This window comes from Cydia fagiglandana, chromosome Z (assembly GCF_963556715.1).
Source record: "Cydia fagiglandana chromosome Z, ilCydFagi1.1, whole genome shotgun sequence".
Classification (NCBI taxonomy): Eukaryota; Metazoa; Arthropoda; class Insecta; order Lepidoptera; family Tortricidae; genus Cydia; species Cydia fagiglandana.
In genome coordinates, this window is record NC_085959.1 from 25712019 (window position 1) to 25737778 (window position 25760).

The following is a 25760-nucleotide window of genomic DNA, read 5'->3' on the forward strand; positions in this document are numbered from 1 at the left end:
AATTTTCAACATTTTTCATGTTCCTCGTCGCCGTTGTCTTGTATAAAAGACAGCTAGGGATGGGAATGTTAACTCGATATGGGAATTTTTAAAGTAAATATAAAGTCAGAAATATGTTTTTATCTAAGTATTTGAACACTTGTTAATCGCCAATTTTTTTCAACGAATAGTAGGTAACTACTTACTAGAATACGTAGAACGAGAGTCAGATAGGCATAACTATATTTAAAGTTCAGGTAGCTTCTTTAGCTCTATAAAGTAGAGTCAGACAAGTAAATTTGCCATTGTAGATTGTGGACTATTTAATTGCAGAAGAGATAAATAAAAAAAATAATTGATGTTATTTTATAGCTTAGTGGGAAGGGATACACCGCAGCGACCGCTTCGCACAAGTGTGGTACAGGGACATACCTGTTTATCAGACTTTACTTTTATTGTTATAACATTGAAGTTAATGTGTAATTTTTAGTGTTCCGTACAAAACTTTGTTTACGGAACACTTATGGGATCACTTCGGTCTTGCAAATCAGTTATTTTGTAACAAGTCGTTGAACGTTTTTTTGATAAGAGTTTACCTATACATAGATTAATGTAAACCAAACTGAAATTATAATGATAGATTCTACCCATACAACCATTTCCAGTCGCCGTTACGACGCGGTGTAGACACATCTTGTGTCGACACCGTCTGTTTCGGTCACAATTCCAGTCGCAGAGTCGTCGCCGTGTCGACACAGTTACCAGAAATGGGGAAGGGTCGACACATGACACAAAGTGACATAAAGTGTGGTCGCCGTGTGCACACATTGTTACTAGTTTGCGACTACTTTATGCCAAAATCATTCGTTCATTCGTTCATTTTGTTCCTGTCAAATGGAAACTGTCAGATGGAAAAATAGTTAAATAAAAATAAGTGACATTAATACGCCATCTCTAAAACGGATTACTAGACGTAATTATATATTGTTTGCATTTATATTACAATAGGACTTAAATTATTATGGGGAATTAAACTGCTCGAGTGATTTGATAAACTAAGTGTAATATAATCAACGCGCCACCACATTGTTTTAGTTTAGCCGGAAATGAAATTGTTTACTTCTCAGTGCTTGTGTTCATAAATATATTATTTGATGCATTTTTAGTACTTCGATGCGTATACTATACTTAGATAACAGAAATAACGCTTTACATACTACGAAACTTGTTAATTATGATGTATAAATATGGTTTAAGGCTGAGAAATAATGCAGTCACAAAGTAGTCGCAAATGTTTCGACTTTGTGTCGACTCTGTGTAGACACATGACACGCGCTGTCAAAAGTAATAACAAAGTTACTCGATTTGCAAAATGGCTCCTTGTGTTCATTTGTTTTCAGATATTCTCAAAGTGTAAAAATGACGTGGTCAGAGATGGGACTTAATAGATTAACTGTTTATTCGACTAAGGCCCACTTGCACCATCCCACTAACCCTGGGTTAAGCGGTTAAACCGTTAACCCAGTATCAAATTGTACTGGTAACCATGGTAACTCCAGGTTTAACCAGTTAACCCCGGGTTAGTGGAATGGTGCAAGTGGCGCTAATTAATGGAATAAAAAAAGTTAATCCTCAAATTTTAATCACGATTAGGTTAGTCGACCTAACATAGATTGAATTTGAATGAATCTGAACATTAATCGAATAAATTATCGATTAAATCTCGGTTGGAAGTTGACAGGGGGCCATTTTTGTACGTAAAAATAATAGAAATGTCTTGCATGCAGATGGTAGCCAAACACTTTGTCATAAAAGTCGAGATGGGTGTCGATTTATAGGTTTTAGGGAGTGCCGATTTCGAAAATGATGACCATTTTGGAATCCAAAATGGCGGCCATGCACTGTGTCATAAAAGTCGTCATGGATGTCGTTTTATACGTTTTAGGGGGCCCCAATTTTGAAAATGATGACCATTTTGGAATCCAAAATGGCGGCCATGCACTATGCCATAAAAGTCGTCATGGGTGTCGTTTTATAGGTTTTGGGGGGCGCAGATTTCGAAAACGATAACCATTTTCGATTCCAAAATGGCGGCCATGCACTATGTCATAAAAGTCGTCATGGATGTCGTTTTATAGGTTTTGGGGGGCGCAGATTTACAAAATGATGACCATTTTGGATTCCAAAATGGTGGCCATGCACTATGTCATAAAAGTCGTCATGGGTGTCGTTTTATAGGTTTTAGGGGGCGCAGATTTCGAAAACGATGACCATTTTGGATTCCAAGATGGCGGCCATGCACTATGTCATAAAAGTCGTCATGGGTGTCGTTTTATAGGTTTTAGGGGGCGCAGATTTCGAAAACGATGACCATTTTGGATTCCAAGATGGCGGCCATGCACTATGTCATAAAAATCGTCATGGATGTCGTTTTATAGGTTTTAGGGGGCCCCGCTTTCGAAAATGATGACCATTTTGGAATCCAGAATGGCGGCCATGCACTATGACATGAAAGTCATCATGGGTGTCGTTTTATAGGTTTTGGGGGGCGCAGATTTCGAAAACGATAACCATTTTCGATTCCAAAATGGCGGCCATGCACTATGTCATAAAAGTCGTCATGGATATCGTTTTATAGGTTTTAGGGGGCCCCGATTTAGAAAATGATGACCATTTTGAAATCTGAAATGGCGGCCATGCACTGTCATAAAAGTTGTCATGGGTATCGTTTTATAGGTTTTGGGGGGCGCAGATTTAGTAAATGATGACCATTTTGGATTCCAAAATGGTGGCCATGCACTATGTCATAAAAGTCGTCATGGGTGTCGTTTTATAGGTTTTAGGGGGCCCTGATTTCGAAAATGATGACCATTTTGGAATCCAAAATGGCGGCCATGCACTATGTTAAAAGTCGACATGGATGTCGTTTTGTTGGTCATGGTCATCATTTTCGAAATCTGCTCTTCCTAACACCTATAAATCAACATCTATGACGGCTTATATGACAAAGTGCACGGCAGACATCTTGGAATCCAAAATGGTCATCATTTTCGAATTCTGCACTCCCTAAAACCTATAAAACGATATCCATGACGACTTTTATGACAAAGTGCACGGCACACATCTTGGATTCCAAACTGGTCATCATTTTCGAAATCGGCACTTCCTAAAACCTATAAAACGATATTCATGACGACTTTTATGACAAAATACGTAGCCGCCATCTTGGATTATAAAATGATCATCGTTTACGAATTCTGCACTCCCTAAAACCTATAAATCGACATCCGTGACGACGCAAGTTATCTTTATTTTCAGATCTAACAAATTGCTACAGAATACAAAGGACAAAAAAAGAAGCGAGGAGGTAATGAAACAAGCAAAAATACAGATGATTCCTCGACGCAATGGGATGCTTCTTAAATTGTGTCCAGATTTTTTGTCATAAAAGTTTTTATTTTTCACATATTACTCTCACAAGTTCCGTGACATTTCGACCTTGTAATTTTTTAAGTAAATGTTTTTGTTTATCTGTGAGGATCTCACTAGAATAATATAATCCAGGTATGTTTATATTTGATGATTGAAATAGTAACGCAAAAAAAAATTATATCTGTGTCTTATATTCCTGCCGAAGACTTTTATTTTTCCTTTTCCTTCTACACAAGTTTGGTCAAGTAATAAGAATTTAGGGCTCTCAATTTTATTTTGACTTCTACAACATTAAAGCTACGAGGCCATGTTTGGTATCGTTTTCGTATAAATTCGCAGTACCAAATTTAGTTATGGTATCACATTGACACCATTCCAAAGTAAAAACATATACTTTCTTTTAAACTCCTCTTCACGCTTAAACTGCTGAACAGTTTTAATTTAAATTTAGTACACATATATATTGAGTCCCGAGACAGGACATAATAAGTTATCTCAAAAATCATCCTTTAAAGGTGTGAAATGAGGTGAAGGGGGGAATTCAGAATTGACTTCTTGAAGTTAATACTGTTTAAGTTTAGGTTTGAAGTCATGTTTTTTTTATCATTTTTAACTAAATCAAAGATGTAGACCATCCCAAATTTAATATAAATCAGTTCAGCGGTTATTGATTTCTATAAGATCTATCCTATGTCCTGTTCCGGGACGCAAACTATTTCTATACCAAATTTCAACGAAATCGATTCAGCGGTTAAGCGTCAAGAGGAGTTTAAAATAAACCGGCCAAGTGCGAGTCGGACTCGCGTATTAAGGGTTCCGTACATTAAGTCCGACTCGCGCTTGACTGCACATTTCTAATAGGTTTTCCTGTCATCTATAGGTAAAGAACTATTTTGTGTATTCAGACAGACAGACATACAGACGCACGAGTGATCCTATAAGGATTCCGTTTTTTGCTTTTGAGGTACGGAACCCTAAAAAGATATTTTTTTATTTTGTGGAATGGTGTCAATGTGATACCTTAAATGGATTCAGCAACCCAGATTTATACGAAAACGATACCATACACGGCCTTGCACCTTCACTGATGTAGATATATCAAGATAAAATTGAGAGCCCTAAATAAACTTTCAAGAGCGGATATCTCAAAAACTATTCAACATATCGAAAAAATTGACTGAATAAACTTGTAACAAATTAAATTAACTTGCATTTTGTATAAGTGGCCATGTCGCTAAGATGCATAGTTTCCGAGATATAATCGAAAAACCGGAAAATGGGACCTTCAAAGCCCCCTCTCTTCCCCCGCTCAAGGGCTACGGCCGGGGACTTTTGATATGTTCACCTCCTAACTTGTCCAAACCAAGTTACAGAGTCAAAAATTGTGTTCCGAGCATTTCCCTCTACAACTTTTTGGAGCATTCGTTGGCTGACCTAAGTAGCTTATTGCATTTTTTTAAAAACTTTTCTGTAAAAGGTTGACGGGTGTTGGGTGTTTATATGGTTTTGGTCGATTATTATCATTTGCATCGCCCATGATGACTTACTAGAATTACTTACGAGCACACGAGACACTAATAGTAGTTTGACAAACCTTGGTTTTCAAGAGGTATTTTATATTGACATTTGCTGTCACAAATTTGCTGTCAGATTTAGTCGCAAACCGCACGCAAAGTGCACACAAATGTGTCGACACCTTGTTACGGAAAAGTGTACACACGGCGACGACACTTTGTTTCGAAACAATTCTAGACACATTGTGTGGACTCTGTTACGACACATCTGACATTTAGTTACCACTTTGATGATTCTGCGACTGGAATGGTTATATGGGTAATTCCGGAATAATATCTTCACTCATTAAAAATTCAACCCACGTGTAATTTTCACTAAAACAGTTCCGGTATATTGACTTTATCGACACATGATGCGCAGCTTTAACGTTACGCCAATAAAGTTTACGTACCGACAAGCGCTTACGCCGTTGACCTAGAGACTATTATTACTTGATCCGCGCGGAAACAGTCCTTGTCGGTCTGCATTGCGGGCAGTCCATGGGCGCCGTTGTCTTGTATAAAAGACTTCTCGTACAGCCTAGTGCGGCGATATCACGTCTTGAATCGACATTGTTTAGTGGTTGTTTTTTATGTTAAATCCCTATATTTTAAACATTTTCGGGTGTAAAACATATGTTTATTTTGGCAATTTGGAATGAAATTAAAACAGGATAAGAACAAAGCTAAATTAAAAAGATTTTTACCATAATATTGTAAATATCGATATCACTATTTGCAATCCCTAAACTTTTTATTAGTTGTTTACTTAAAATTTGCTCTGGCGTGTGAGTGAGCGTCTTTGCGGACTAGGTCCGGCGGCCAAAAGGTTAAGAACTTGACGAAAAACTAATGGGACGACCCAAGACGATACCCGTTTTGTATTCAGTTTTTTTGGAGTTTACTTCTTATAATCGATTATCATAATATATCTAAGCCCGGGTATGAAAATTTATCATTCTGCCAAACAGTTGCAGATTACAGAGGCTTCTTTTTGGGTTTAAATTAAAGGAGAGAGACACGTTACTGCAGACAGGCCAGGTTCGGACATGATTATTTAAAGTTGCCTATAGTTACGTGTTTCTAGAATGATGTTTCTTGATGGGATTATTTTATACCCGAAACAAAATAAGTCGCCACTTTCATGCTTTATTTTAGTGAGTTAGACCATCTATTGCATTTTATTGCTAAATTGTCGAGCAGTGTAGTGATAGAAAATTACATTCATTTTAAGTAGAGAAAATTAATCGATTGAAAAGTCCGACTTATCCACGAAATTACGTTATCCCTGGTTTAAAGAATACTAAGTGCCATTTACAGAAATCTCACTGTTAGATACTAATACATCTAGATAAAAGGTAAATTCTGTAATAGATGAAAATTATCATTATAGACGCTTAGTTGCGGTTCAATTCATTAAGAATACGGAGAATGTGTAAGAATAAATTGATAATATCCATGTATAAATTAATGGTCGCCAGAATATATTCCTCAGGCGACAGGTTGGTCATCATCTGCTGCGTGTCGAAGATCAAAAACAGGCTGAACAGGATAGCGCCACCGAACGCCAAGAGTAGCTCTAACCCGGAACTTTGAATAAAGATTTGAAGTAAGCCACCAATAATGAGAACGCTGAGTCCAGCTACGAGGCTGAAATAGAAAACGAAAAACGTGTATTAGTAAGGTAAAGATGATGTCTAATGAGCAGACGTCGTACATTATCCAGCATTTTTAGTGAAGCGGAGTGGTGTTAACGGAATTGGTATAAATAATTTCAACCCCTAATGATTAATTAGCGTTAATTACGTTAATTTACCATTTCAGTTGAAACTATCTATACAAATTCCGTTAACACCACTGTGCTTCACCAAAAATGCTGGAAAATATGTACGATCATTGCTAATGAGAATATAAATGGTTTAGAAAATAATTTTATACAGACCCATAGCCCATGAATGAGAAATCACGTTTTGTGTTGAGGGTGTAGAGCGTCAGAGAGAAAACCACGGTGAAAGTGAGAGCCAACGCTTGCAGCACTACAAAGGTATCATAGAATGATACTATAACACCCACTGTATAGGACTGCACCACAGTCTGTAAAACAAGATTGCAATTATGTTCTAGGAAGATTTACGGGGTTTTACGTACATAAATAGAGGGTTACAATTAAATTTGGTTTCAACTATAGTTCGTTTTTTTTAGCATTAGAAATAAGGTAAACAATCTTGATGTGTCTCTTATGTGAAAAAAACATTTTAAAAATAAGTTACGGCAAGTATGTAACAATTATGAATCTAATACGATCATTTATATTCTTTTGCTTTCATAAGTAATAGTTTTTGATTTTTAAAAAGCGTTTTTCAATTAAAAGACATGTCAAGATCGCTTACCTTCTTGCAAGTTCTTTCTAATGCTAAAAAACGAACTATACTCTACAGTTGCCTGTTGCCATTCGGCGTAGGAGTTACGAGTGGAAGTGGAAGTATGCTTCGTTTGTTCAAATTCGGACTCAAAATTAAAAAGATTTAAATATATGTAGTATTATTCTAGTATCATCATCGCTCGTCGCATTCGTTTATTTCTTTTTTCGTATCATTCTGTACCTATTCGTCACTAGTCCTTTACTCGTCTTGTTCGCTCTTTGTCACGTCTTCCATGGTAATACGTCTTCGTCTTTCTCTTACTATGTCTCATTCGGTTTTCGTCATGGTCTTCTTTAGTCTCTTTCGTTTTTTATCTCATTGACTTTTTCGCCGAAAAATATTTGACAATCGAATTTAAACTGCCGTGAGATATACTAACATGCCGCTATAACAACAAATACTAAAAAGTACGGAACCCTCGATGGGCGAGTCCGACTCGCACTTGTCCCGTTTTTCATATATTTTTTCCTTGCTCAACTTATCCCATACCCATACTTAACTTCATTGACTATCGAGGCAAGTTGAGGTGTGACTTTTGTTACTTGAGAAATTTATGCTGTTAATTAATACGCGAAACAATAATTTTGTCTGATGATGTTTATCCCCAAGTAATATTTCTATCTATATCAGTACATACTCTTCTAAGACCAACTGTTTTGGCATTATAAAGCGGTGAACTGAAATGTGCTTAACATGGCCCACTCACTCTGAATATCGCTGGGTGCCGAAAATGAAGCATTGAGTTTATTGAACAATTATTTTCATGCCTAATGTAAAATTGATTTGAGAGATCACAGCAGTTTTTTTATACTCACAAATGCAGCAAGGAGGTACAAATTAGCAGGGCTGTCACGTCTCTTCACTATCAGGGCCAAAAGCGTGCCAATGCTTAGTATGAATGCGATAAATACCATCCAATCACTAAAAACAAATGTTTACATTACATAATACATAATTCTATTGTGTAGACTGTAACAAATAATAAAATGTAATCTGACCTATCAATGTACACTGGAATTTATTTTACAAGTTTATAGTAAGGGCAAATTCAACTGCAGGATAATATCAACTACTTAATCAAAATATCTTCCATCTTATACATTATGAACTAGAGTCACATACAGTACAGCCTTTTCGCTATCTGGACATATATGGCATGCTAGTTAATAACATAATAGATAATTTATTAGTTGAAATTATCCCGCAGTCGAAATTGTTCCCCTGCACCCTTTTCTATTCTGTAACCCTCAGGGAATATCTGTTTTACCCCTTTTTAGGATAAAATTAATCATATGTCAACATTAAACACCAATTTAACAGTTCGCCTAATGAAACCATCAAATAAACCCTTTTTAAACAAAACATACAACTGTTAAGGTGCCATCTTCCTTTTTTTTGCTTGCCTATCTTCTTAACCAATAATGCCATACCTTGTCTGAAAACAGCGCACATACTTGAATACAATATACAAAGCTAAATAAAATGCTTGGCAAGTCATGTCAGACTTGTTTAACCTGATTTAAAATTGTATAATATCCTTACTTTTCATGAATAAAACTCTTCACCGGAGACACTTGCAAAAACACCGTTGATATAGCCAGTGTAGCAAGTAGTTGGACTGCAAGAAGGCCATAAACCTTACGGATAAATCCCAATCTAATTTCCTTATCTGCATTCATTACATTGTTGCGATATGCAAAATCGTCCTGTAATGAGTAAATTAGTCAGGCACATTCTCAATATCACTCACTAAGACTCACTAATTATTAAAATTACCATATGATAACAATAGTAAGTAGATGTTTGTATATATCTATGCAATATGCTAGACTTTCTATCCATGTAACCGTTTGTTGAAAATGAGAATGTCGTAATAAATAATTAAAATTTTACCTCCATTGATTCTTTTCCACCAAGTTCACAATCTTCTTGCGCGTACATTAGCGGTATTGCTGCCATATTTTTAGATCAATGTTCAACAAATATCAATTTAGCATGAAATTCGTGGTTCTAAGCATGTAAAAATGTGAAGTGTTGTGACGACTCTCTCGTAATCGTATAATGACGTATGACGTGACCTACACCAGTGTTGCCAACTCGGATTTTGAAAAAATGCTAGATTATGCCAAAGTCTTTTGAAATATGCTAAAATGTCACTTGAAATTTTAGTCACTTAAAACACATATGTACATTTTTCAAATTTGCCGCCTTTATCTACCGATAAGATCTACTTGACCAACTTTATATAGTCCGTCGAAGTCCATCTTTCCACAAAAGTTCAAATTCATATGAAAATATGACGATGGCGCATATTGTAGCTGCCAATGCCAAGTTGGTGCAAACTTGGCTTAGAATAAATTATGCTATAAAATATGCCAGAAGCTAAATGGAAAATTTTGGTGCCAAAGCGAGTGAAAATATGCCAGATCTGGCATCATTCATGCCAAGTTGGCAACACTGACCTACACTGATTCAACCATCAACATTGGCGACCACAGACTATAAAAGCCGTAACAGACGTACGCACCGGACCGCGACGGTGTCCCTTCGTCTTCGCGCCATCCAGGTCGTTCATGAGCTGACTTCCGACCACAGGCCATTAATTATAGCGCTCGGACCTGATCCAGATAGCGCACCCTCCTTTAAGTATATTACTGACTGGGAGGAAGTGCGCAAATCTCTCGAGAGACATGACTGTCCACTCAACGACATTGGCTTAAAGGCATCTATACAGTCGAGCAGACTGATGCAGCAATGGAACCTCTCACCAGTGGCCTTCGTACAGTTATTAATAACTGCTCCAGGCAGGTTCCTAATGGAGGGGAACAATGCTGGCGCCTGCCAGAGTATCTCAGAGAACTTGTGAGGGCGAAGAACGCAGCCGTTAGAGCATACGACGCGTTCCCGTCTCCTTCTAATAAGAACGCTTTAAACCGCATTCAGACTCATCTGAAGCAGCAGCTGGCTTCTTACAGGAACGAGCGATGGGACAGCACACTAAGAGAGATCACACCTAGCCATCAGGCTTTCTGGAGGCTGGTGAGGTCTCTCAAAACGGATGGCATTGCATCTATGCCACCTTTGACTCGACCTGACGGACAACAAGGACCCGCTTTTGATGACTCGGAGAAGGCTGAGTGTCTCATGAGAGAATCATGTTAAATGGTAACTGAGGAGTTAACTCAGAAGGCCACAACTCCACTCGAATTAACACCACTCCCGAGGTAACTATGACAGAACTGAAGATGCAGATCCGAAGACTGAAGTTACGGAAGGCTCCTGGGTCTGACGGAATCACAAATTGATTAAAACACTACCCGATAGAATCCTCTCTCTTCTACTCATCATTTACAACGTTGCTCTCATCCACTGCCATTTCCCATCATGTTGGAAAGAGGCTGACGTGATTGGGATCCCCAAACCCGGTAAACCTCGTACGTACCCAGTTAGTTACCGCCCGATCAGTCTTCTTCAAACTTTGGACAAGCTTTACGAACGCATTATTCTTACCCGTATTCACACTTATCTTTCTGCTCATACCATTATCATACCTGAACAATTTGGGTTCAGGGCTAGTCATTCATGTGTCCATCAAGTTCACTGCCTTGGCGCCGTGCGATCCCAACTGGAGCGATCTTCCTCGATATAGCGAAGGCCTTTGATAAGGTGTGGCATCCGGGCTTGTTATACAAACTACAATATTGGGTTGCCCAATCGAGTTGTCCGGTTAATAGAGAATTTCCTCACAGCCAGATGCTTTCGTTATAAAGTGGAAGGATCGCGTTCCGCCTTTCATCCAATTAAGGCTGGCGTCCCACAATATTCATGTCTTTGCCCAACTGTCTTCGCCATCTACATCAACGACATTCCAAAACTTCCTGACATCCATTATGCTCTGTTTGCCGATGATACGGCAATTTATGTCACATCCTCCTGTATTGGTCGGGTTGCTCAACTCGTGCAGTCTGCATCTGACGCTCTGGGACATTGGTGCAAATTGTGGAGAGTTGAAGTAAATCCGGACAAGAGTGTAGGGGTTATATTCTCACGCACCACATTATATCAATCCTTAATATCCTCCATTTCCAACATCACCCTGTTCGATCGTTCTATTCTATGGCGAGATGTATTAATAATTAGTTCTACATAATTTGTTTTTCATACAAAACTATACCAGCTGATGAAAAGGCGCAGTAAAAGGGTTAAAGACTGTTAAAGAGGTATTCCCCGTTGGTTTACACCATATCTGCAGTACAGTTCCATTAAGTCTCGTAAAATAGGTACTGAAGTAGGATTGTATCACTTAGTAAAATTAAAAACCGGGCAAGTGCGTGAGTGGGACTCGCGCACGAAGGGTTCCGTACCATAATGAAAAAAAAAACGGAAAAAATGCAAAAAAACGGTCACCCATCCAAGTACTGACCACGCCCGACGTTGCTTAACTTTGGTCAAAAATCACGTTTGTTGTATGGGAGCCCCATTTAAATCTTTATTTTATTCTGTTTTTGGTATTTGTTGTAATAGCGGCAACAGAAATACATCATCTGTGAAACATCTGTTTCAACTGTCTAGCTATCACGGTTCGTGAGATACAGCCTGGTGACAGACAGACGGACGGACGAACGGACGGACGGACAGCGAAGTCTTAGTAATAGGGTCCCGTTTTACCTTTTGGGTACGGAACCCTAAAAAAAACTTATTGAAATTATTTTCAAAATTTTTTAAAACAAAACTTTATTACGGTTAGATATGAGGATATCACGTATCATTTGCGGTATATTGTACCAAAAAAGAATCGGCCATATCGTATCTGGAGGAGCCCAAACTTGGTATGTTTTGAAAATTATTTTTATTTTAATTTAAAAAGAAATGGCTGAAATGTAATGATGTGGTATATTTTTAGAATCGCCTTAAAAAGCCCTTTCATGTGATATCATCATATCACACACGATAGGTTTCTTAAAAAAATTTTTTTTCTATACATAAACAAAAAGGTTTCGGCACTCCCCTTCACAGGGAAATTTTTTTAGGAACTGCGGGTCAAAAATTTTTTTTTGACCTCTAGTGCGTGTGCCAAACGGCTAACCTGTTCATCGATTTGCAGTGTTTCTATGAAATTGGGGTCGTACGGCTGTCGCTATAAGCCCTATCCTGTTGTTGGCGTCTTTAAAAATATGACGACGGATGCCGGAGATCTTTTAAAATTTCATTTGAAAGAATGGTTCCAAGACAGTTCCTAGTCCTATGCTTTATTAACACTAAACAAATACCAACTCCTATGAAAGGAATTTGCAAATTATTCATTTATGAAAGTATTTTTTTTACATGTAAGTTTTGTATAGGTACAGTCAACAGAGCTATGAATACAGGCAAAGTGTCAAAAATATGTATACAGTACTTTATTGCCTGTACATTAAGGTCGTGTATACATATTTTTGGCACTTTGCCTGTATTCATAGCTCTGTTGTTGACTGTACATGCGATTTTACAATAGGCCAATCTATCATGAAGCTTGTTTTCCAGTAACATTGCCAAAGCACTGCACAAAGCGATCTTTTTCATGCATAGGTACATCATCGGTACCTACATGAATATTTGAAATTTTTTTATAAAGTTAACAATATTGTACTTAATACAGTTAGCTAATAATACTCGTGGAAACTGAAAATGACATCCTAGAAGTTATCGGCCTGAAAAAGCTTTACGAATAGCAGCTATAGCAGCGGCTTCAAAATCAGGATTTCGGAAGGTTGCCACGATAGTATTTTATTTTAGATTTAATTAGTTCCATCCAGCATCTTAACAGTTTATTCTCGAAACTGACACATGCTCGCGTTACTTAAGTGTTTACACTTTATTTAGTAATTAAAACTTTAACACTTACGCCCTGATAGATAAAAATGGCTGCCACTAAAATGCAGGCCACCCTACTTTATTTTAGCTACTACGTGGATTAGGTAAGTACGAAGGTACAACCTCCAGCGCCGCCTGAGTATCACATAGCATACAGGGCGCCGCATAATAGAGCGCGGGACTACTGCCGCATTGCGTCCCCAAATTGCACTCACAACTGCGCAAATTAAAACCTATTGCGGGTATGCTAATGCATTTATGAGTTGTTTTTCATTTGCATAACCCAAGCGCCGCAGACACGCCCCGAGATTTCTGAAGTCAATCGTACTTTTTTCAGTATTTCGAACTAGCATAACAGCTGATTTGAAGTTGACGTATTTTTACTCGTACGTTTCGGCTTCATTCTGATTCTGCAGATGGAGTAATATTTAAATAATGAACGAGTATTAAGCAGAAACGTCTGCAAACGATATTTAGTATATCCTTGAAAATATAGAAAAACTCAAGGGGTCTCGGTAGCCGTCAGTCAGTCGGTTGAGCGGCGGGCTTGCGCCGTGGAGTCCCAAGTTTGAAAGTCTCCCGAGACGAGACAGATAATAAATCCATTTTTTTCATTTATAATATGTTACGGGGCATATTGTAAAATATTCTTAAGTATCAAACGTCAGAAAACCCTTCCTCTGCCTCATTAGGAGGTAAAGCTTCACCTAAGTTGACCATGGGTGAGGGGTTAAGTTGAGCAAGGAATTCAAGGAAAAATTAGGCATACGGGAAGACGAGACTTTTCAAAAACCGGGCAAGTGCGAGTCGGACTCGCGTACGAAGGGTTCCGTACCATAATGAAAAAAAAAAACAACAAAAAAAAAAACAAAAAAATAACGGTCACCCATCCAAGTACTGACCACTCCCGACGTTGCTTAACTTTGGTCAAAAATCACGTTTGTTGTATGGGAGCCCCATTTAAATCTTTATTTTATTAGGTCAGGAAATGAATGCTCAAAAAACGTTGTAGAGGGAAATGCTAGGAACACAATTTTTGACTCCGTAACTTTGTTTGGACTAGTTAGGAGGTGAAAATATCAAAAGTCCCCGGCTGTAGCCCCGCTGCTGGGGGGTAGAGGGGGGTAAGAAGGTCGAATTTTTCGGTTTTTCATTGATATCTTGGAAACTTTGCGTCTTAGCGACATGACTACTAAGACAAACCGAAAGCTGATAAAATTAGTTACAAGTTTTATCCTGTCATGTTTTTCGATATCATGAATAGTTTTTGAGATACCCGCTCTTGAAAGTTTATTTAGGGATTTTAATTTTATCTTGATATCTACGTCAGTGAAGCTGTTAGGCCATGTTTGGTATCATTTTCGTATAAATCGGGGGTGCTGAATTCATTTATGGTATCACATTGACACTATTCCGAAGTAAAACCAAAATTTAAAAAAAACATATTTTTTTTAATCCCTCTTCACGCTTAAACTGCTGAACCAATTTCGTTGAAATTTGGTATAGAAATAGTTTCAGTCTCGACACAGAACATAGGATAGTTTTAATAACCAAAAGCATATTTTGAGGGTGTGAAAAGTGGGGTGGAAGTTTGCATGGGGAGTCAATAACCGCTGAACCGGTTTAGATGTAATTTAGGACGGAATACATCTGTGATTTAGATGAAAATGATACCAAACATGACTTCAAACCTTACCTTGAGCAGTATTAACCTCAGGAATTCAGTTTCGTCGACGAAGTTGAATTCCCCCCATACTCCATTTCACAACTTTAAAGGATGATTATAGAGATAAAAAGTATTTTATGTCCTGTCTTGGGACTCGAAATATCTGTATACCAAATTTCAATTAAATCGGTTGAGCGGTTTAAGCGTGAAGAGGAATTAAAAAAAAAAGGTATTTGTTTAAAGTTTATATGTTTTTTCGTAGGAATGGTGTCAATGTGATACCAAAACTGAATTCAGCACCCCCGATTTATACGAAAATGATACCAAACACGGTCTAGCAGCGTCACTAATGTAGATATCAAGATAAAATTGAAAGCCCTAAATAAACTTTCAAGAGCGGATATCTCAAAAACTATTCAAGATATCGAAAAACTTGACTGAATAAAACTTGTAACAAATTTTATCAGCTTTTGGTTTGTCTTAGTAGTCATGTCGCTAAGACGCAAAGTTTCCAAGACATAAGTGAAAAACCGAAAAATGAGACCTTCTTTCCCCCCTCTACCCCCCAGCACCGGGGCTATGGCCGGGGACTTTTGATATGTTCACCTCCTAACTAGTCCAAACAAAGTTACGTAGTCAAAAATTGTGTTCCTAGCATTTCCCTCTATAACTTCTTATTGCTTGGCCTATATTCTGTTTTTAGTATTTGTTGTTATAGCGGCAACAGAAATACATCATCTGTGAAAATTTTAACTGTCTAGCTATCACGGTTCGTGAGATACAGCCTGGTGACAGACGGACGGACGGACGGACGGACAGCGAAGTCTTAGTAATAGGGTTCCGTTTTACCCTTTGGGTACGGAACCCTAATATTATTTTGGAAAGTGGTTTGTGTAACGAATTTCTGCACAATTCGGCTAATTTAGGCTATTCAGGGTTGTCAACATCATGATATCTTTGATTGTGCACGCAATGGGACCTCAAGTTGTGCCAACCCTAATAATTGCTCGTAGCAATGCTGACCCGAGTGGAACCGAGCATGCCGGCAATGACCAGTTTCGCCCCACAGCCATAAATAACAAAGCAACTTCAAATGTGCTTATGTGCAGTGCAGTGCAAACTTTTCGCCGTTAACACTTGTTTCTGCTTTAGTGACGTCACTCAGTGGTTGGCGTTTTAGGTCACATGACAAGCAAATAATAAAAGTACGATTTTAATATCGAAATAAAAATAATCTCATTTTTATATACTTACCTAATATTTGAAGGGTTGGTAATAGTTAAATTTACACTGGATCATATGGAGATTGCTGGATTTATCGCCCACTGCTGAGCATAAGTCCTCTTCGAGTACCCCACTTATCACGGTCCTGAGCCAATCTCATCCCGAAGTGACCCGCAATCTTGCCAAAGTCGTCCACCCAACGAGCAAACGGACGCCAGGCACTCTTTTCGTCTGAAAGCGGCCACCATTCGGTTAACATTTTGGTTTTTGATCGGAATAGGCAGTTTATATACCTACCTAAACCATCTAAGCTTATCATTGAAATATATTACCTACCATTATTTTTTTTATATTTCATGAAACAATAAAATATGGATATTTCACGAAACAACCGATTTTATAGGCAGATAGTCCATTTATTAGCGATGCCTTTGATCAGAAATGTAGCGACTCGACCGTATTTTAATTGCATGCAAAGTGCTACAACGCGTACCTAAATGGGGAATCAATAGCAAATTTTGTAATCGAATCTTTAAAAGAAAAGTGGGGAGAATCGAGAAGAAAAATCTAATCGTGTGCTGATGTTATGACCTGACAGCGTGGCATGTAATGTTACGAGCCGGATGGTTATTGTAAATCGGTTTACCAAATATATTGCGAATAACCTGTTTAGCATTTACTACACAGTTATGGGCATGTATAACAGAGTGGCGGGACAAGTATACGTTTTCAGTACAGTCAGCATCAAATAGATAGTGACAGTGAAGGTCTCCAAACATACCGCAACATCTAAATTTACCATTAATACTAAGTCATCCAAAGTAATAAAATAATTCATGCCATCCACTGTCAACAAATATACCGATGCATACACAACGCCTGATACTTAGTAACATTCAAACCGCCGTAAACACCATTACACCCACATCGCCGCCGGTAGCGTAGCACCCAAAGTGTCCAAAAATCCGGAACACTTAAGAAAAATGAACTTTATTTTTAAGGAAATAGATGTCAATCTTACAACTTTGTGTTTTAACAATCATCGAGAAGAGTGGCGACCTGTCAATGCTTAGACATATTATCAATGTTCATTTTGTATCTTGCATGCATATCGCTGAAGAAATAAGACTATTTAAAACGACAACCAGTGAAAAATGGATTCTCTTTATTCAATGTGTTTTAATAAAATTATATCTCAGCTAAACGATAAGAAGAAAGTAGTTTCGTGGGACATGGTAAAAATGAGAAAAAATGAAATTTTTCAGCTTCCTTTACCTACCAATCTATTATGTCACATTTTCCTAGATGTGCTGTTACAAATGCGTTTGAAAATCAACATTGATAAGGAAGAAATATCATTTACGGGAGCATGCATCGACTGCGGCCACGTTGTTATTTTTGAAGACGACGACAATTTCGACGACGAAGAAATAAACGTAATGTACTCATTCTGTGAGCGATGTAGCGGTCCCTGTTTTATTGAATGTCCTCATTCACCCTATAATTGTAACTGCGTGTATGAATATACAAATCGCTTCCACCAATAAAATCATTCCATTGTTTTATTTCTTATAAAATTACATTATAAATTTAAAATATGAAGGCCATTCTGTGTTAGCCGCAATCTTGAATTTGCATTTTTTTTTATATTGTGTTGTATTCTATTAGCCAAGACCTTTCATTTGATACCCATGACGAGGGAATTACGAAAGAATATAAAGTCGGCCATTTTGTGGCGTCGGCCATCTTGAATTTGTAATACTAGTGATCATATATTATTGCATTGTCACCAGAACTAAAGCTAAGTTAAAAATTTCAAGTCAATCGGTCAACAAGAAGGTGGTACAATTTTGATTACTAGATTTGACCCACGCCAACCCAAGCTAAATAAAACCGTTTAATAAAAAAATATCGTTCTGGCATGGTCTACATACATAACTGCAAGATGTATCTACATACAAGTGTTCTTGTTCAAAGTGGGTTTCCAATTCAGGTAAAGGACGTTGATTTACATTTGCTTAAAATAAAAATAAAACTTCGTTTTACTGTCAATATACCTAATCGTACTTACACTGTCAAGTGCATGATATGTCATTGCTATCTAATAAGATTAATAAGTAATTGTTATCTTGTAAGTCTTAAAATGGACACGATACGTATTAGTGATGATGTTAAACATAAAATTATTCATTTAAAACAGGAGGGTGTTTCAATAACAGACATATCTAATGAACTGGGCATAAGCGTAAGTTGTCTACTATGTTTGTTTTTTGCCTCACATGGTGTTTAGTTAAAAATACTAGTAATTAATTGTTATTTCTAGCGATCTACAATCTACCGATGGATAGAGAGAAAGACCACGGAAGGCAATCTCAACAACCACGTCTCCTATGGACGTCCTCGTCGAACAACTGCTATTGAAGATAGAGAAATTGTGCAGCGGGCTCTTGACGATCGGTTTGTGAATTCGCGTAATTTGGCAACCGAACATAGAGTATCACAAACCACCATAAGAAGACGTTTGCGGGAGGGTGGTTTGCGACACAGAATACCAGCAAAAAAGGCTTTCCTTACACATAGGCACAAAGGTCAAAGACTAGAATTTGCACGTAAATATTTAAATTTCAATTTTGAAAATGTGGTATTCGTGGATGAGAAGGTATTTTGTTCTGCCCGAGGGCGGCTGTCATTATGGCGAATGAACAATTCGAGATATGAAGAACAGAACGTTTTACCGAATAATAGGAGTGGTAGAATCACATTGGGATTTTGGGGATGGTTGTCTAAAGCTGGTCCTGGTGAACTGATAGAAGTCGGTGGTAGATTGAATGGGCAAAAATATAAAGAGATTTTAAGTGATGTTTTGTTGCCCACCACACAGATATACTATCCAAATGAAACCGTCCAATTTGTACAAGATAACAGTTCGGTTCACAAATGCAGAATAGTCCAAAACTATTTAAACGAGCCTGAGACTAAAGTGCACCTGAAGCAAATCGTTTTTCCTCCTCTTAGTCCGGATCTAAACCCTATAGAGAATGTTTGGGGGAAAATGATTCAACTTTGGGACAACAACAGGGTGAGAGATACAGAGTCCTTACGAAGACACGTTGTAGAGACATGGGAGTCTTTACGGGGAAATGTCTTTTGCTCTAAGGCGGTGCAGTCCATGCGACAACGACTGTCGGATGTAATCACTGCTGAAGGTGGATATACACGCTATAAAAAAATCTGCTTTCTTTTTGTTATTATTTACTTCAAAAACAACGAAGAAATTTGTTTTTTTTTGTTATTGTTAAAATTGCTTATTATTTTCTGAAACAACAACGTGTGTGATTGATTAAATTAAAACATTATTTTATTCTTGTACCTTATTTAAATCTTTGTCTCCGTTTCTCGTTCACATTGTGTTTCGAACCAAGTAGGTATATATGTATGTATGTACAGTCAGCGTCATAATAGTTGGTAGCATCCAAAGTAGTCAAATAGTTCGGTACACCATATAATTTATATGATGTACCGAACTATTTGACTACTTTGAATGTTACCAACTATATGACGCTGACTGTACAAGTAATAACATTACTGATACATTCGATTTGATTTGGAATCTAAACCCACTCATATAAGTAGATCTTTTAAATAAATAAAATGACTACATTTCATTTAAAAACGCGGCTGAAAAAGAATCAGTTTAAAATTTAATAATATTGTACTCGTATTAGGCCTCGGAGTAATTAACAATGGAGACGCCATGTCTAAAATTTTCGGTACAAAATAGTCTGCCGTTTTTTGCGGGGGAGGGGCACATCAAATGTATAGGTACGTCATGTCAGATAAACGTCAGTCCATACATATGGTTGACCATTGGCCGCCTATTTTCGACAGAGGGGAACGCCTGTTAATGGCGGCTCCATTGTTATTTACTCCGAGTATTAGGCATAGCCATAAAGAAAGAGAGGAAATTATTTGACAGGTCGCCACTCTTCTCGATGATTGTTAAAACACAAAGTTGTAAGATTGACATCTATTTCCTTAAAAATAAAGTTCATTTTTCTTAAGTGTTCCGGATTTTTGGACACTTTGGGTGCTACGCTACCGGCGGCGATGTGGGTGTAATGGTGTTTACGGCGGTTTGAATGTTACTAAGTATCAGGCGTTGTGTATGCATCGGTATATTTGTTGACAGTGGATGGCATGAATTATTTTATTACGTTTTTCGTGGCAACCCTATGATGTGTGATGTTGTTGGAAAGGTCTTTCAAAATGAATAGGGGTTGTAGAGAACATTTTTTGATAAAGTGAATATTTTTGGAAATAATCGCTTTGAAAGAAACAAATTGTGTGTGACAATTTTTTTATCCTGAAACTCTCGCTAGTTTAGAACTAAAACATCCAGCCCCTTCACGGCCGCTCCTTTTTCCACCCGAACCGGACAGGTCTTGCCCCGCCCTTTCTGCCAAACCAGATGAAGTCGCGCAGGCACTTAGCTCATTCAACAACAGTTCTGCCGCGGGCTTAGATGGTATCCGCCCCTTACACCTGAAGGAGCTCACTTCTGGTTCTACCAGCGACAACGCGTCACGTCTACTAGAGTGCTAAACAAAACTTTGTAACTTTCTTCTTAGTGGCCAGCTGAACCCCGCAGTCTGCCCATACATCTACGGAGCATCATTATGCGCACTATCGAAAAAGGATGGAGGCATAAGGCCAATCGCTATTGGAAGCGTATTTCGCCGTTTTACCGCCAAGCTCGGGTGCCGTGCTGTGCGTGATGAAATGGCCTCCTACCTTCAACCACGCCAACTAGGGTTTGCCACTAAACTGGGTTGCGAGGCAGCCATCCACGCCACCAGAACTTTCACGCTCAACCCGAGTAATACAGACTGCGTAATCGTCAAGCTTGATATTAAAAACGCCTTTAACTCATTAGAACGCGATTCTATGTTATTGGAAGTTAAAGAGAAAGTTCCAGCACTATACCCTTTTCTGTACCAAGCGTATTCGTCTAATTCCAAACTCTTTTTCAGTGAGTCGCCCATAATCTCTCAGGTGGGTGCTCAGCAGGGAGATCCGCTTGGTCCACTTATCTTCAGCCTAGGTATCCAGAAAGCAATCTCAACACCTCGATCCCCACTAAACGTCTGGTACCTAGATGACGGCATAATCGGAGGCAAGCCGGAAGAAGTACGTCAAGACCTTCTGACGCTTCTTCCACTTCTAAAGGAACTGGGTCTTGAGGTAAACTCGAGTAAATGTGAGTTTTACCCTTGCAGCGCAGACTCTCGGGAGAGTTTTCCTTCCTTCAGTGCCATACTTCCCGGACTAAAAGAGCTGTCCACCCAAAACTTCAAGCTCCTAGGTTCCCCCATTTTTCCTGAAGCCGTTCCCGAAGCCTTCCAAATAAGAGAACAACTTCTTCATTTCGCCAAAGAAAGACTTAAAAACCTATCAGCTCATGTGTCCCTTACTCTGTTACGGTCCTGCTTTGCCGTTCCCAGACTTACTTATTTTCTCCGCACCGTACCAACCTGGCTATACCCCGAACATATCGACTCCTTCGACCGTACACTAAAGGAATCGGCTGAGTGTCTGCTTAACGTATCCCTTAATTCGGACCAATGGGACTTGGCATCGTTGCCTATTCGGAATGGTGGCCTAGGACTACGCCGCGCTCGTGACGTGAGTCTTCCGGCCTTCTTGGCGTCGGCGGCAGGGGTTGTAGAACTCGTCTCTAATATTTTATCTTTGGATGGAGACAGGACTACCATACCCTATGCCTCTGACGCTCAGTCGGCTTGGATGGCTCTCAACTCGGGTGCGTCCGTACCTGAAAAACCATTCCTGCAACGTTGTTGGGACGTCGTGGGCGTCAAGCGGATCTTCGATTCACTGATGACAAACGCTGTTGGTGCAGATAGGGCCAGACTAAATGCAGCTTCGAAGCCTGAAAGTGGTGCTTGGTTACACGCCCTCCCATCTCCCAATCTTGGCACTCTGCTCGACAACGACTCACTGCGGGTGGCCGTTGCTCTCCGTCTGGGCTGCGATGTATGTCAACCTCATTTGTGCATCTGCGGCTCTATGGTGGAGAGTAACGGTCATCACGCACTGAGCTGTTGCCGCTGCGCCGGAAGGTTCCCACGACACCATGCCCTGAACGACATCATCCGCAGGGCATTAGTGTCGGCAAACTAGACGCTAGAACCGCCAGGCCTCAGCCGGTCGGATGGTAAAAGGCCTGACAGCCTGACACTGGTGCCATGGGAAAAAGGCAAGTGTTTACTATGGGACACTACGTGTGTAAGCACTTTTGCCCCCTCACACCTTTGTCGTACCATCCGGACGGCGGGCGCAGCCGCTGAGGTGGCGGCGCACACCAAACACCAAAAATACTCGGCGCTCACCAATTACCTGTTTGTCCCAGTATCCGTAGAGACGTCCGGGTGTTGGTGTGCTGAAGCAAAAACATTCCTTAGGGAAGTAGGTCGTCGCATGCGAGAAAGGGGCCTTGACCCGCGCTCCGGGTTTTTCCTGGTGCAAAGGCTGTCCATCGCAATTCAACGCGGTAACGCAGCGAGTGTGATGGGCACCTTTGCGCCGGGGGTAGCGCGGGGAGGCCTCTTTGAGTAGTTTTTATATTCCTTATTTTATTTTAGATATATTTAGGGTTGTTAGTTTTAATTTAGTATTATTTATAGATGTATTTAGTTCATAAGTTATTTATTTGTTTTTCTACTGTCTTTTTCCTATTTTTTTATCGTTTCAACTTTATAGTGTGGGGTGTCGTTGGATAGGCCTTTCAAAACAAATAGGGGTCTCTAAACATCATTTCTTGATAAAGTGAATCATTTCGGAAATAATCGTTTAGAAAGAAAAAGAAAAGATTTTTCCTTCTAACTTTTGAACCATCTGTCCAAAAAATTAGAAAAAAAATCGTAAAAATAGTGCTTACAAAACTCAATCAAATAAAATTAAAACAAACTTGATCAGTTAAGCCGTTTATGAGTTATCGCTAAAAGTCTTCCCTTCTTATTTTAATTAAAAGCCTGGCAACCCTTATTTGTGACCGGATTTTCGCAGGCAACCCTATACCATTGTATTTACAATAAAATTACCATCATTTTGATGTATAATTCAAGCGTCAGACAGATGAGTGCAATTATCGATATAAAATCACCTCTTTAAACACGGCAACCACATAATAGTGACCAGAAAAAGATAGACAACCTAGTTGATTTATATTGTACAAGTTGTATACTTTCCATTGAAACTTATTTCGTTCGTCAGACAAATCGGTGAAATTTGGCGAAAAAAAAATTATTTCAAAAATTTATTAAAAATAGCCTTGACCATATTTCTTTAGGCAACCCTATTAATTTATGTTCTGGAACATATTTTCTTTCATATTTTCATCCGTCAGACAGATTGGTGAAGGTCGACCATAGAAACGGGATCGTGGTATCTTAGACTTAGATAGAAAGTGCCACTTTGATCCCTCCTAGCAGGGAAGAAAAAGCTCTTTTCCGAATAGGTTGTGTGAAGAAAAAGTTTTCGCAAGGAAGTTGTTTGTTTTCTCTGTAATCCATCCGTTGTATCTTTTGGTGTAATCAAAAAAGTCTCTATAAAGTTTTGGTATTTATACTCTGTCTATTCCGATCACTGAATTTCATAATTACAGCTTGGCAAAAAAGAGTAGATATGGAACTAATTTTTTTTTGCTCTTACAACACTGTTTAATATGTCAGTTGTTAGTATCAATGTTGTCAACAGTGTCGGTTTATTTTCGTATTTATTGCATTGTTTAAATTTATCGGCAGTAAACTGTTGTTATTGTGGCAAACGATGAACAGGACGATCCGAAGTGGCACCCGCCAGGTTATTTGTAAAGTTTACAGGCGTTGACTGGCAGAATTTGAAGCCAAAACCTTGTTGTCGGAACTGGACAATGTTTACCAAAGAACGGCAAAGATGACAGGTTTGTAATGATTTTAGAATACTAAAAAAAAAAAAAAAAAATAGCCACAACCGAATACAGAACCTCCTCCTTCTATGAAATGGAAGTCGGTTAAAAATGGTGAACTCTGGCATAATTTACAAAATCACCATGTTTTTCAAGCTTTTAATAACTGTTTTCTTGAAAATTCAATCAATCTCAAAGGTTATGTTTTTAAGGTTATGTGCAACATGTTAACCTACCAACCAACTTTGGTACTTGCGATTTGCGATATATTTTTATAATGTAAATGTTTTGTAAATTATACTAAACATGTGACTATTATAACTGCATTAACTGGAAATTATAATTAACTCTTCTTTATATTTATTCAATCAGGTAAATCTGTTACTACTGTAAGGAGAATTGTATTAGAAGGTGACCTTAACAATGCTGTGTTTGCAACGCCTGGAAAACGCCGGAAGGGGCGTCCAAAAAAGGAACTGGACAATTTCGACCTGGTGCCATTAGGCAAAAGGTATAGTACATTTCGATGCTAGTGCGGAAGGTATGTCATTACATCACGAGTACCGAGATATCTTGCCACGAGCCGCAGGCGAGTGGCAAGACTCGGGACGAGTGAAGAATGACATTTCCGCACGTGTATCGAACGACGTTTTTTAATACAGTTGCGAAAAAATAAGAAAAACATTGTTAATCGTACACTAAACAAAAGTGGTAACAGTGACAGCTCGGTTAGACGTCGTCTTTAAGTATATTATATCTATGGGCGTTTGGCAGCTATTCCGTTCCATTCAGTCAACTTATTAAGAACGGAATTTTCAATATTGAATATTAAAAAATAAACGTGTTATAATGATGAAGAGGTAAGTAATTAAATATGAAATATGTAATATTTTTCGTATTCTTACATTAACGGTAGGTTTTAATGCTGATTACGACGTTTAAAGGAAACTAATATTAACACTCATCAATAAGTAGTCGTGAATTGGAACAAGTATAAATTAAAAAAAATTGGAAAAGTAAAAAGCACTAGTTCGAGATAACCAACTTTCCGCACGCTAAACAGCTACGTAAAGTAGCACTTTTTGTGCAACTGTATTAAAAAAATTTTTTTACACGGTGAAATAACAGAGCGGCTACCGCGAACACCGAAATTCGCAAATTGCGGGGGTCTTCCTCTTTTACTCCAACGAAGGCGTAATTAGAGTGACAGAGAAAAATCCCCGCAATTTGCGAACTTCGATTTTCACGGTTATAGCCCTAGTATGTAAAAAAAACCTTACAACCTTAATTAATATGTATCTACACTATTATAGTATTCAATGCAGTATAATATAATAAAATATACCTTTTTCAATTACACAGGTGCCAACTCTAAGAAGTCCGCTTCCAATAGTGAAAGAAAACCTGGGCTTTGATGGTAGCCGGGAACACCTGAGAAAAGTACTTCATGCTCTTGGGTTCAGATCTTGCTGCATCACGATGACGCCTCTTCACATACGCCCCTCAGAACAAAGGCGTTTATTGAGAAAGCTGGGATAGAAACCTTACCATATCCACCCTGCAGTCATGGCTTAGCTCCCTGCAATTTCTTATTGTTCCCGATGGTGAAAGAAAAAATAAAAGGGAAGTTTTTTTCGAGTGCTGAAGAAGCCGTGGCTGCATATGAA

At 38.6% G+C, this 25760-nt stretch overlaps 1 protein-coding gene and 1 long non-coding RNA gene across 2 annotated transcripts; one reads left to right on the forward strand and one right to left on the reverse strand.

Moving 5' to 3' along the window:
- Window positions 1-6100: 6100 nt before the first annotated feature.
- Window positions 6101-9452, reverse strand: LOC134678186 (protein lifeguard 4-like). The gene is made up of 5 exons (XM_063536645.1): window positions 9281-9452; window positions 8930-9093; window positions 8203-8308; window positions 6907-7058; window positions 6101-6614 (listed from the first exon to the last, which is right to left on the reverse strand). The coding sequence occupies exons 1-5, from the start codon at window positions 9344-9346 to the stop codon at window positions 6362-6364; spliced, it is 741 nt and encodes a 246-aa protein (XP_063392715.1). The 5' UTR covers window positions 9347-9452; the 3' UTR covers window positions 6101-6361.
- A 14414-nt stretch (window positions 9453-23866) lies between these two features.
- Window positions 23867-25760, forward strand: LOC134678192 (uncharacterized). Its single transcript, XR_010100162.1, has 3 exons — window positions 23867-24108; window positions 24466-24604; window positions 25456-25760. It is a non-coding gene; the product is annotated as an uncharacterized LOC134678192 (long non-coding RNA).